General features: G+C 32.3%; 1 protein-coding gene across 1 annotated transcript in view; it reads right to left on the bottom strand.

The window, feature by feature from the left end:
- Positions 1 to 14,434, bottom strand: part of LOC134683210 (reelin-like) — an 82,487-nt gene that overhangs the window by 52,446 nt on the left and 15,607 nt on the right. Inside the window, exons 8-17 of the mRNA XM_063542372.1 lie at positions 13,685 to 13,784; positions 12,638 to 13,094; positions 11,831 to 11,982; positions 11,100 to 11,251; positions 9,286 to 9,404; positions 7,423 to 7,643; positions 6,288 to 6,416; positions 4,010 to 4,116; positions 3,394 to 3,457; positions 2,628 to 2,861 (exon numbers count right to left, since the gene is read on the bottom strand). Of these exons, the coding sequence (XP_063398442.1) occupies positions 2,628 to 2,861; positions 3,394 to 3,457; positions 4,010 to 4,116; positions 6,288 to 6,416; positions 7,423 to 7,643; positions 9,286 to 9,404; positions 11,100 to 11,251; positions 11,831 to 11,982; positions 12,638 to 13,094; positions 13,685 to 13,784 (1,735 nt within the window). The remainder of the gene's footprint in view (positions 1 to 2,627; positions 2,862 to 3,393; positions 3,458 to 4,009; positions 4,117 to 6,287; positions 6,417 to 7,422; positions 7,644 to 9,285; positions 9,405 to 11,099; positions 11,252 to 11,830; positions 11,983 to 12,637; positions 13,095 to 13,684; positions 13,785 to 14,434) is intronic.

Here is a 14,434-nt window from a genome sequence, read left to right as displayed (position 1 = left end):
AACAAAACATAGATCAATGAACCATGAAAATGAGGTCAAGGTCAGATGAACCATGCCAGGCTGACATGTACAGCTAACAATTCTTCAATACAACAAATATAGTTGACTTATTGCTTATAAATTCAGAAAAACAGACCAAAACACAAGAACTCAACTATAACCACTGAACCATGAAAATGAGGTCAAGGTCAGATGACACCTGTCAGCTAGACATGTACACCTTACAATCATTGAATACATCAAATTTAGTAGACCTATTGCATATAGTATAAGAAAAACAGACCAAACAAGTGAAACTGCGAGCTACTGCTCACTGATGATACCCCCGCCGCAAGTGGATAATATTAATAGTGTAAAAATATGCAAGTGTTCCGTAAACATGAATTTGTCGAGTGATGAATCTGAAAACACATCACACGGTATAGCTGACTTATATAAATACTGAAACCAAATTTCAGAAATCCTTGTATTGTAGTTCCTGAGAAAAATGTGACGAAAATTTCTAAACTTGGCTATCATGTGTAAAATCATACAAGTGTTTGGTAAACAGGAAGTTGTCGAGTGATGAATCTGAAAACGCATCACACAGTATAGCTGACTTATATAGATCCTGAAACCAAATTTCAGAAATCCTTGTATTGTAGTTCCTGAGAAAAATGTGACGAAAATTTTCAACTTGGCTATCATGTGTAAAATCATACAAGTGTTCAGTAAACAGGAAGTTGTCGAGTGATGAATCTGAAAACGCATCACACGGTATAGCTGACTTATATAAATTCTGAAACCAAATTTCAGAAATCCTTGTATTGTAGTTCCTGAGAAAAATGTGACGAAAATTTTCAACTTGGCTATCATGTGTAAAATCATACAAGTGTTCGGTAAACAGGAAGTTGAAGAGTGATGAATCTGAAAACGCATCACATGGTATGGCTGACATATATAAATGTTGATACCAAATTACAGAAAGGGTGGATGTGTAGTTCCTGAGAAAAATGTGACGAAAGTTTCATGGGACGGACTGACTGACGGACGGACTGACGGACTGACAAACAGAGGTAAAACAGTATACCCCCGCTTTTTTAAACACAAAAACTTAACTATAACCACTGAACCATGAAAATGAGGTCAAGGTCAGATGACACCTGCCAGTTGGACATGTACACCTTACAATCCTTCCGTACATCGAATATACTAGACCTATTGCTTATAGTATCTGAGATATGGACTTGACCACCAAAACTTAACCTTGACTTATATAGATCCTGAAACCAAATTTCAGAAATCCTTGTATTGTAGTTCCTGAGAAAAATGTGACGAAAATTTTCAACTTGGCTATCATGTGTAAAATCATACAAGTGTTCAGTAAACAGGAAGTTGTCGGAGTGATGAATCTGAAAACGCATCACACGGTATAGCTGACTTATATAAATCCTGAAACTAAATTTCAGAAATCCTTGTATTGTAGTTCCTGAGAAAAATGTGATGAAAATTTTCAACTTGGCTATCATGTGTAAAATCATACAAGTGTTCGGTAAACAGGAAGTTGACGAGTGATGAATCTGAAAACGCATCACACGGTATGGCTGACATATATAAATGTTGATACCAAATTACAGAAAGGGTGGATGTGTAGTTCCTTAGAAAATGTGACGAAAGTTTCATGGGACGGACTGACTGACGGAGGGACTGACAGACTGACAGACAGAGGTAAAACAGTATACCCCCCTTTTTTAAAGCGGGGGTATAAACACAAAAACTTAACTATAACCACTGAACCATGAAAATGAGGTCAAGGTCAGATGACACCTGCCAGTTGGACATGAACACCTTACAATCCTTCCATACATCGAATATACTAGACCTATTGCTTATAGTATCTGAGATATGGACTTGACCACCAAAACTTAACCTTATTCACTGATCCATGAATTGAGGTCAAGGTCAAGTTAAAACTGTCTGACTAGCATGAGGACCTTACAAGGTACGCACATACCAAATATAGTTATCCAGTTACTTATAATAAAAGAGAATTTAACATTTTTTTTTTTTTAACAACAAATATAGTCTTTATTCTTAAGATATCTTGTTACAATTATACTTCACTGTCCAAGCACCAGTGGAGTATTCCTGTGAAAAAACTTCTGAGTTGCCAGGAACATACTCAGAATATAATAAACAATATTACATAAACTATTACAATATTTTCAACTTATTCTATTAAATCAATTTCTTCAAATTTATGAAAAATACATTTTGAGAAATTATTTTGCTTTCCTTCATAACCCTTCTTAATTCCTTTATAAACAATTCATACACATCTATATATTTCAATTTTTGCTCTGAAACATAGTATGACTTGAAAATGCAATTGAGAATTTAACATTACAAAAAATCTTAACTTTTTTTTCAAGTAGTCACTGAACCATTAAAATGAGGTCAAGGACATTTGACATGCGACCGACGGAAAGTTTGTAACATGAGGCATCTATATACAAAGTATGAAGCATCCAGGTCTTCTACCTTCTAAAATATAAAACTTTTAAGAAGTAAGCTAACGCCGCCGCCGGATCACTATCCCTATGACGAGCTTTCTGCAACAAAAGTTGCAGGCTTGACAAAAACTGTACCTGCTGTTTGTTGTGTTGAAGTCTGATGTAACAATCTTTCTCTCTCCATTCCTACTGAACACCAGAGCTTTCCCTGAGGACAGGACACCACACATATAACTAATTGTGGCCCCTTTCACTGACATAACACTGGACGATGTCAATATATGGTCATCTTCAAAGTTCTCCATCAACAGAGTAGGATTCTGTACTACATTAGTGTTACATGTTGGTCCATCATAACCAAAATCACACCTGCAAGTAAGATGCAAATAAACAATATTCATACAGAATTTATAAACATGAATAAAATATTTTTGACTCTTCTAATTCAAGTATCACTCTACAAGAAAGGTACAATTAAATTCCTGTCTTTTTCTGGCTGCTTTTAAATTCATTTTTTTTAGGTAATTATACAATAAGTTAGTCTTCATTAGAAAAGTATTATATTAAGTAAAGGTATTGTATACTTAGGTTGTTCACATCAATATTTGCTGCCTTCTTTAGTTCCATGTGAAGTGAAATCTGATCTTTATAATATAAATTAAACTTAGCATCACAATAGAACTTCAAGTTGTAAATCAATTCAATCTGCATAGCTTATAAGAAGTCAGTAGATAGGAGTTGTAGTATGACTGCTATGCAACTATCCACCAAATTTTATATGAAGTGGACAGAATTAAACTTTTTTAATTAGGTTTCAGTCAGCAAGCATGCAAACAGAAAAATAGAGCAAAACTACACTGGTTGGAATAATAAAAGTAAAGTGAAGTTATAACATGTTTACTTGCATCCTTGATCAGTACAAAATCCATGTCCATTACATCTTTCTGGACAGTCTCCAATATAAACTGAAATATACAATAGCAAAATGTGTAATTTTCCATAGCCTCTCTGAGCTGAAAATATTATTCATCATATGGAAGATTTTTTTTATTTCTGAAAATACCAGAGACCTATTCAATATATTTAATGACATTGAATGTCGCTTCTTAAGACATCTTTTTATAGAGATTTTGTTAAAGACATTTTTGTATTGAACTGACTTGAACTATCCAATGAGTACAATGTGCTTTTGATCATAAACGAGAATTGGTAAAATCAATTAGGTGTGTTTCTTTGATATATAGTTTGATCGTGTATTAAGGTTCCCTGTTACAAACTTTTTAATGTACAAGATAGATTCTTGTGTGATTGTCAATACTTTACCTGCTGATTAAGAAGCATATTAATATGTATGTGATTTATATTGTTAAATTGTTCTACTAATGTTCTGACATCAAAAGTATCTAATTTAGTAACATTAAAATACTTGCCTTAAAAACTTTTTTATTTTTTATTAACATTTATATTTCATGCAAAATCAACCAGATTTTTATACAAAGATATTTTTGTCAACATACCATTATCTATAGCCCAGTTGGGTTCTCTTCTATTGGTTTGTCTCCATCTGAATCTGACATGTGGTGACATAGCGGCATAAGGTAAGGGCAAGGTAATTTTAGTCCACCTGAAAAAAAAAATGTTTCAAATATTAATATTTAATCCAGGCATTTGCGCCAATTTTTGAAAATTACAATCTTTCATTTGCGCCACAAGGTAATATTTCATTTGCGCCACAAGGTAATATTTCATTTGCGCCAAAAAATAAAAACTTCATTTGCGCAATTTTACAGGTAATTAAGGTAAGCAATAACAGAAGCGTTAAATATGCATTGCTCTAAAAGGTTTGTCTCTACAGTATTTCTCTGAATAATGCGGGGAGTTCAATGCCACACTCATTTCTGAAGCCGAGAGTCACTAAGGTTTATAATTGGGGTGAGTTCAATGCCACACTTATTTCAGAAGTTGAGAGTCACTAAGGTTTATAATTATATATAGTGTTCACATGTTTGAGGTGTCAAGATGGACATTTTCAATTCAGACATAAAACAGGAGAATAATTTTAAAGTGTGTAATATTTGATGACCACACTTTTAGTTTATTATCAGATCAAACGTTCTGAAAAATGTATCATGAAAAAACGGACTATATTTTATCAATATGGTATGCACTTGAGAGCAGGAATTGTCCAGACATGAATATATCATCAATGATACAAACTTTAATTATCAATAGTCTTTTTTTTTTAAATATATATGTTTTATACTATTTACCTGTATTTACCTGTAATATTGAAGGTTTTATTTTGGTGCAAATGAAATATTGTTTGTGGCGCAAATGAAAGATTTTTTTTGGGCAAATGAAATGCCAATTGGCGCAAAAGCAAAGCACCTTTCAGTTTGTACCAAACTTGGTAAAGTTATTCTAAAAAAAGGTATGATCTGCACTGAAATTGGTATCATTCTGTCAATTTTTAAGATCAGTATTAAAACAGATTTTGTTAACGTTTGTGGCAAATCAAGCATTTTAAAAACTTCTAGAAGTTCTACATAACAGCAGTCAATGCCAAACAAACTAGATAACTAGAAAGAAAAAGAAAACTTATGATAGATGATTGTCAGCAACTTCTCATTACAACCACAGCTATTTCTTTATCCCACTTTTGGCTAGAAACTTTCAGTTTTTATCAAGATCATTTTTTTAGATTCATTACATGTGCTCACATAAAATTTTATTTTTGTCTTCCATTATACCTTTCCATAATGACGCTTTTTGACGCCACCCCCTATACTCCATAATAACGCCTTTTGACGCCTGTGTAGTAACTCAGTTGAAATGCTTTGATTACAAAATGTCTGCATCAGACTTAAAAAAGTTTGTATCCAATATGAAAAGGATATTCATGAGAATATCCGACTTGAATTTCATTGATGAAATTTTCGTTTTTCACAATGCATTATAACTTTAAACCTGATGATTTTTTTTTATTGCAAAAATCCTATGCAAATCAAGTAAATAGATGCCAACCCCCTTTTGACACAATCAGTAACAAACTACCAAATTTTCCGTATTTTTGAAAAGTTTTCAGTAATCATTCATAAACTTGCATTTAACAATAAAAATTACTAACGAATGGTTGCAAAATGATGTGAACTAAAATTTGTTGTTCAACATGTTGTCTGTAGTATGAATTCCATTCATTAATTGTTCAGATGTTATCGACTCGTACATTTTCTTTTTGTCAAGGTGAAGTAGAGAAAGGGGGAAAGCTACTTCATAAAATGCAAGTTTGCCTCTTCGGAAGTCAGTTAGTTCCCATCTATAGGTTGATAACTCCTGAGAAACTGGAAGCATTACATTGGCTTTTCTAAATTCCGGACCAGGACGGAAAAGTAATGGTTCCCATCTATAGGTTAATAACTCCTGAGAAACCGGAAGCATTACATTGGCGTTTTCTAAATTCCAGACCAGGACGGAAAAGTAATGATAAAAATCTGTGTTTTACAAAATTGAACGGCGATGATTGAGAATCTGTAACTATTCGACTTTGACCGTAATAGCGTAGTTTTTACCGCAAAATCGGAAAAACTACAGAAAAATCATTATGGTTGGCATCTATGCAAGTATGTGAGAAAAAAAATCCATTGAGGAAAGGGTTATATAGAAAATTTAGTTTTCAAACAGAAGTTTGCAGCTTAGACATGTACTTTTTAATAGCATTTGATTAAATTCCCCGCTAATTATATAGTGTTTGATTAAATCCCCGTCCCCATTTATTCATAATATCACAATACAAACCTTGGAATATTTACAGATCCATATGTTGAACTGATTGGTTGATGGTTACCATGACAACTTCCTGATAAACATGGCGTATGAAGACGATGCCAAGTTCTTCCATAATCAGAAGAAAATTGCAAATCTACTCTGTAACAAAAAGTAATCTTATTTATATAAATAGTTCAATGAATGAATTTATTGTCAATGACCTATTAAATAATATGTGTTTGACAAAAATCTTTTCTATCCACTTATGTGTATCTTTTTATTTCATTTTGTTAACTGCATTATACTTATTGCTTTTAACAAACACAGATAAATGGAAGGAAATTGATACTGTACATATATGAATTCATTGAATTCAGTTGATTAGTTGATTACTCAATTTTCTGGTTCCATTTAGAAAAAAATTCATAAGGGTTCCACGGGGGCACAGTGTCTCGCCTTCTTTTGCTGTTAATCACAGGCTCAAAAAAATAAGAAAAAATAAGGAACATGTTCATGAAGTTTCAAGTTGATTGGACTTCAACTTCATCAAAAACTACCTTGACCAAAAACTTTAACCTGAAGCCTTCTAGATACTAGCTGTTGATCATAAACAACCTTCTGTCCAAGTTTGGAACAAATCAAGGATAGTTTAAGCAAGTTTTTAAAATTCTAAAAACTGACCGGAGTGAATGTAACATTTCCTTGTGGAAAAACTAAGTCCATTAATAAGTAAAATACTGAAAAAGTGGATTTTTTGGGGGGGTTTGTGGTCGAGAGTTGTCTCATTGGCAATCAAACCAAGATTTCTTTGTATTACACTTAGTATTGTTTGACTTGTTACAGAATTTTTGTCTTCTGATGCATAAATATTATAGAGTAAGCATAAATTATTTTTTTCTGAATTGATCTTTATCCCAGGTTATTTTATATATCTTTTGTCAGGATCAATATTAAAGGACAAGGAATGAAAAAAAGAAATATTATATGGTTGAAAACCACATGCTAGAATTCATGCGTCTTTCTACCTTTTTTTTGTTGTTGTTGTTGTTTGATTGGTGTATCATCCATTTATACGCCTAATCTCCGTTTGTTTGTAAGGAATCTGTTAAGCAGTATAGATTTCAACAACTAGATTCATTTCATATGACATTATTAAAATACTTACTTGTTAGCTTTAGGATCATTGCCACATTGCATGTTAAGACCAAATTGAATTGTTTTGTTCGTGTTCTGACTCAACCCTGATGGCTGATGTGTTAAAATCCTGACACCATCTAGAGCCCAGACGTCTGTGTTAGGTCCATGATGAAACTTTTGTATCCAACAGAATCTGGCCCAGGATATTTTGTGGTCACCAGTTATTGGAACAGATACTAGTTTAGATTCCTACAAATCAATTAGGCCAGACTTTTTTTATTATCTGTTTAACGAGATCCGCCAACTCCACATTGTCCGATTTCAGAATAAAAATAAAAGTAGTGCTTCCTACTTTTATTTTTATTTTTTCCGCCGACTGTAACGAAATCCTCAAAAAAAAAAAAAAGGGACGAGTTCGGGTCTGCGATTATTAATTTATCTCTTGTCGCATGGTCAAACAAAACGGCGACTTCCGGGAAGGGACCGTTTTTTTACATTAAACTTTAAGTCCGATCACTAGAGAGAAGTTCGTGTTCGCTCAAATTTGTTAAGTGTAATAGAGATGAGGCAATCGGGGTCATGTTGTCCAATGAGTTACCGGAAGATGTTGGCATCAGCCGCATTATAACAAACGAGGCAGATGTTGAACCTGACATGCCGGTCAACGTTTTGGAAGAGTTTGGGTTTATATTTTTTCTTTGAAGTAGTATCGTAGTATGCATATTAAAATAGTATCAAAGATATCAATTAAAATCAATAATGCTTTTTGAATTTTGTGTATGGATGGGACCAAATCATTTGAAAAACCACTTTTTTTATTCACGTTCACCCCCTTTCACTTTCGCACCCTACAGGAGGGGGAGGACGAGGACAGGGGGGTACCCTTCTCCTTTCTCTTACCCCCGTTCTCCTTTCTCCCATTAGAATAAAACATCTCCTTTTGATATTTTTTCTTGAAATATTAGATCATTTTTTAAAAGGAGATATTTTATTTTTTCTCCTTTCTTCAACTTTTTCTCCTTTCTCCCAGCCTTCCTCTCCTTTCTCCTACCCCCTTTCTCTCACCCTCTTTCTCCTTTCTCCTACCCCTTTCTCCCTGTCTCCCTTACCCCTGTCCTCCCCGTCCTACAGTACACGTTTGCACCCTACACCGGAATAAAACTTAGGAAACTCAAGCTGGTAGCCCAGACCAAATTATTCCTAAATGATGTTTGTATTTTGAACTAAATTTTATCAAAATTTTAGTAGCCCAGCTCACAATCTAGAGGTCTGTTTTCTTCCATTGTTCTTGTATTTTGATAAATTCTTAAAAAAAAAAAAAAAAAGTCACTTAGATTGGTTTTATTTTTATTTTTAGTGTCGACTGGACCAATTTCTCACTTTTATTTTTTTTTTATTTCGTCCCCTCGACCCTATTTTTTTACAAATTTTCTCGTTAAACAGATAATAAAAAAAGTCTGGCCTTACAGATCATTGTCATTTTCAGGAGATCTGAATTTGTTAAAGTCCTTTAAGAGTCTGTTTGACTTTGGTGTATTAAAATCGTTCAGCCTTATTGTCTTCAGTTAAATTTTGTTGTATACTAAAAATAGACACCTTCTTGGTAAAGGATAAAATCAATTGTTTTGTTTTTTTAATTTTTTCAACAGAATTCTCAACTGTATGTTACTTTAATGCAAAGTATGAAAACTGAACTGTGAGTGTGTTTGAGGTAGACAGTTCCATCTAGCTTTAACCATTAATAAAAGTAATATTGATTAATGAAAAAAGAAAAATAATAGTATTTAAAATATATTTACAATATTTGTATTATCTAGAAAAAAACACTACAATGCTTCAGGTAGATTGCAAATGTTGGATACACAAAAAAAATATATATTTACTAGTATACCTGGTAAAACTCGAACTCTAATCTCTGGAGTACATATGTATGATCATATTTATCTTCTAGGTAAACTAACACATCAATTCTGTCAGACTTAGAAATATTACCATTACAGGAACCACTGCCTATAAAGCATGAATTATTGTGTTAACTTTATTCTTAATTTCAGGGCACAATTAAAAAAGTTGTACGGTCGTTTTTAGCAAGCACTCTTTGATGGCAAGGTATGGATGTTGATCTTTTCAACAGAAGTATTAGGTCCATATCCTGTGTTTGGTGAGAGAAGTACTTGGTACAATATTTTTTCTAATGAATAATATGCATTAGTTTCTACACCGCTACTTTTCTGTGTGTACTTTTTCAGTACAGTCGATTCCACTTAATTGCATACCGCTTAATAGCATAATTCGGTTAATTGCATACTTTTCTTCTGCACAAAACCATTTCCCATTCACCTAATGTTAAATTGACCGGTTATATGCATAGCTTTACAAGTGGCATTTCGGTTAATTGCATAGAAAATAATCGCCAGCTAGATATGCTCAGTTAAAACTGACGAGATTTTTGACCGGAAACGGCAATTTGGTAAGTATATTTTTCTTGAATGCATCATAATTTTCATTATTATTTCATATTTACTTGTGTGTTATTCAAATAAAGTTTTAAAACAGTATCTTTCGTGTTTATATGATTATAGAAAAGGCCTCAATGTGTACACAGGTAAAGTTTCCCATGATCTATTTTAAGCCTCGAGGTCATAAAAATGTCAATCAGCTGATTGTTGTAAAAACACAACCATTCTATGATCTTCTATCTCAAAAGGTGTTAATTATTGATTGGATTTCAAACATTGTTCATAGATTATATTTTGGTGAATTTTTAAAACATTAACCCCTGCTAATTATCGATCATTATCCAATGTGTAATTTCGTAATTCAGCTTGGGTGATCTACATTTATGTTAAACAGGGCATTTATATATGGTTGAAGAATTTTATACATCAATCTTTCCTTTTTAATATTTTTCTAAAAGAAAATTAACTTCTGATTATTTTATTTTCTCACTTTCAACACTCGTGTCCAGCAAATAACCCGTGCATGGCCCCATCACCTGTTAACTGCTTTGCATAAACGAAACTGTGTAATTGGTAAATACTGCATATCAAAGGCAGTTCATTGCACAATTATTGTTTACAATGATTATAAACGATGTAGTATTGTTAAACAGTTTATTTTATACAAAGCGTAACAATTTAATTTGTACATCCGGGTCGTAGAAACAAATCTATTTTTAGAACAATTTTATTTTCGTATCTCAGGTAAAGGAAAAGTTGGTACAAAAATAAACTAAAACAAAATGTGTTTATAAACTTTATTGAAAGAATACACAATGAAATAAAATGTATGACAGTAGACAAATAACTTTTATTAGAATAAATAAGCATTCATTATGTTGTAAGTGGACTATGGACGTACATCTTTCTTCTTTGCTGATCTGCACTATCGATGTTATTTGACTCCGTAATTTGTCATTTCGGATATAAGCATACTCCGCTTTATTGCATAATTTCGTCTGACAAATAGGCTATGCAAATAACCGGAATGTACTGTACTACAACTTAATTATGACATGTACCTAAATAATTTAGTATCTTAGTACAATAAGTTTCCAGTACTAGATTCACTAAAAATCTAACTCTTTAGTGTAGTGCTATGACAGAATGACATATATATATCATACTTCTTTTTTAACAATAATTTAATGGGAAAGATTACAAATACAAAAATATACTTTGAACAAAAGTAGTTTTGTAATCTTACCTAATCCCAGATAGAACCTAATATTTCCAGCCGATCTAGTGTCCATATAAGGTGTGCAAGCCTTCCTATCACCAGAACTGTCAAACACTAATGAATTGGCTTGATAGATCTCTCCACATGTCACATCAACCCTACCACCATGGACTTCCCATCTGTAAAATAATAACATACCATACAAATAAGTTTAACTTTACAATATTTATTTTAAATTACTTCAAGATTGGTTTGGGATATATATTAGCAGTGTTTTTAAAATTATTTAAAAATAAATTTTTTATTACTTCAATAATATGTTTTGCAAGATATTTGATCATCTATGTTGAATCATTTTAAATAACTTAAACAACACAATAATTTATAGCTTATCTTGGTATGAAGACTTTAAGGTGACTTCTTTATGTCTATTTTGATTACCTTTTATTTTTAAGTTAAAGATTAGCTAATGTTTATCGTCTTAGCAGACATATTTTCCACTGGACAGTAAGCAATCAGCAACAACATTGTTGATAAATACCCTGTACCCAAAATAAATCAAAACCATCCATTGATAATGATGGTTAAATTTGTCCTAATCTGCCCTTAGGTTTTAGAGAGCAAAAAATAAATAATAATCAACAACACAGCACCTACCAAGTGTGGAGAGTGCTTAACATGTTTTTGTGTTCTCCGTCCACCCTTATCTGGGACAGTGGTTAAGGAGAGGACACCTTAAAAACAAACTGAAAATTTACCCTATTTGTTCCTTGAATTCAAACTGTTCTTCTAGAATCAGGTCTGTTGATAAATCATCTGGCATTAGATTTAGGTCTCTTGTAACAACAAAATTGGCAGTTTGATTCGTTTGGCTGAAGTACATGGCATTATTATCTGATCTGCATTTTTGCTGTAAAAAAAAAAGAATTATTATGTACAGGATCATACATGATCTATACTGAAAGTAATATTGGGATATTAATGCATTCAAGTTAAAAAAAACATATATATATATAATTTTTTTTAAAAGGTCTTTCATGAATCTTTAAGGATTCTGCATCCTTTCCCCTTGTAATCTAATATTTGGCAATTTGGTGCTCAATATATAGAGGAATATTGCAGGAGTGCTAGCAATGATTTCTTTAAAACAATTTTTAAATTAAGACATGGTTAAAACAAATATAAATACGGACCAATACATACACCTTCTAGGGTGCACTACACTTTAGTGACTCAGTTTGATATACAATATAGAGACACAGAAAGAAGTTAAACAAAAATTTAATTATTGCTTATGTATATAAACATGATTAGCTTTATACTTGAAATGGGTAAATGTTAATTAGAAATTTGATTTTTTTTTAATTACATCTGAAGTAATTTAGTTGAAAAGGATTTAATTGAATTAGCTAGATGGTGTTATTCCACTTGTTTTTTTCTCAAAAATTGCAATTTTTATTTGTTACAAGTATTGTTTTTTCAAACAACAAGAAAAAGATATATTCCAGCTTATTATCTGTTGGATATTAGGTAACAATATGACAAGTGCATTAAGCATTAATTACCCTGATATTAGCTCCTGGAAAAAACAACCATTTACTGGGATCTACTGGATCAAAATCTTCATGTAGGCTGGTAGGTAAATCATGTAAGTTTACAATCAGGACATTATCCATAGCCCAGCAACTTTGAAATGTTGGCACTGGTTTATCTCCCCTTCCAATAGGTTGGAATGGTGGCAGTGTTTGAATTGGACGATTTGTAACTATGTTGTTAGTTATTCTATATATAGGGGCTATACTTTCTGTAGTTGATTTGATGCCTGGCTTGGCTGAAATGACCTCTGAACTATTGTTGTCCGTGCCATTTGCTGTGTATGGGCCATCAGATAGAATGGACAAGTATTCATTGCCACCATTAACAAATTCTGCTGATTGTGACCATTTAAAACAAACACTATCAAGTCTTGTTTTTTGTGGAAGCGGTACTAAATGTACTTCTGAGTCACTGCTGGTTGGTGACCTGCAATATGTTTAAGATGAAAAAATATATAATCAAAATATAATAAGATAAAATTGATACTAAACTAAGTAGATAGCTTGTGAAGAAATTCCACGATGGAACAATGATGTCTTCCCCAAAATCCATAGGATGTGCAACTATTCATATTTTAGTCTAAGATACATGATTTTTTTAAATAGTTGTTATTGACTTTTATATAGTTGTCAGAATATGTACTTAAAAGTGCCTTTTTTGTTGTGCTGATGTATAAATACCCTGTCAGATCCAGTCTGTGTTTTTGTTGTTCTTCTTTGTATTGATCTGATAAGTAAAGCCCTTTTCAACTGATTTTTATAGTTTGTTCTTAGATTGTACTGTTACACCACTGTCCCAGGTTAGGGAAAGGGTCTGGTGCCAACAAAATAATTTGTAACCCTACCCGCCATGTATGTGTATGTCCTAAGTCAGGAGCCTGTAATTCAGCAGTTGTTATTTTTTGCTGCATATCATATTTGTTTTTCATTCATTGTTATAAATCAAATATGAGAATTTGATTCCATTTGGTGGACATGAATTTGACAGCTAATAACCCTTTTTAAAATAGCCCTTACCAAACTCTGTCAATCTCCACCCAATTAGAACAACCATTCAGTCCAACAGATATCACTATATCTCCATCTTGATGGTGCTGGTTAAAACATTTCCCTCCAGCTAATAAAATACAAAAACATAAAGTTATTCACATCATGTAAATGCAGTCAAATGTCCATAGCCCAAAGACCGTTGTTTTCCTTTAAACACTATTCTCTTTATGTTTAATATCATCAACTATTCAATGCTGTGATTGCCATCAAAAACTAATAAACTGTTGAGATGTACTTAGCCTGTTGTCAGAAAATTCAAAGAGAAAAAAAACCAATCTGATGAATAGTAACATTGCTTTATATTAATTTTCAGTTGTTCAAATTTGAACCAGTGAAAAGAGCCTAAAAATGGTGGACAAACTGAGTTGTACTGATAGTAATGTTACTTTATACAGAATATCATATGAATTCGGTATAAACCCTTATTTCTTATATTTTTTTATTTTTTTTAAATTTCACCCCATAATGAATATGTGTAATTGTTAAGTTGATGTGACCACTCTTTGGTGAATGCAATACCTTAAATCAAAACTTTAATCAGATATAGGACAGATAGACAAATAGAAAAAAAGATTTCTATATATTCTAAAACACATTGACTATAAATATCATCATAAAAACAATTCTCATACTTTACAAATGGTAACTCTAAACTTAAGTATTACATGTACATGTATCCAAAGAACTATATGAACAATCTGTTAATTACTTGTACAA

Source organism: Mytilus trossulus, chromosome 1, assembly GCF_036588685.1.
Source record: "Mytilus trossulus isolate FHL-02 chromosome 1, PNRI_Mtr1.1.1.hap1, whole genome shotgun sequence".
In the NCBI taxonomy this organism is placed as follows: domain Eukaryota; kingdom Metazoa; phylum Mollusca; class Bivalvia; order Mytilida; family Mytilidae; genus Mytilus; species Mytilus trossulus.
The sequence above is the reverse complement of the archived record's forward strand: the minus strand, read 5'-3'. Positions and strand labels throughout refer to the sequence as shown.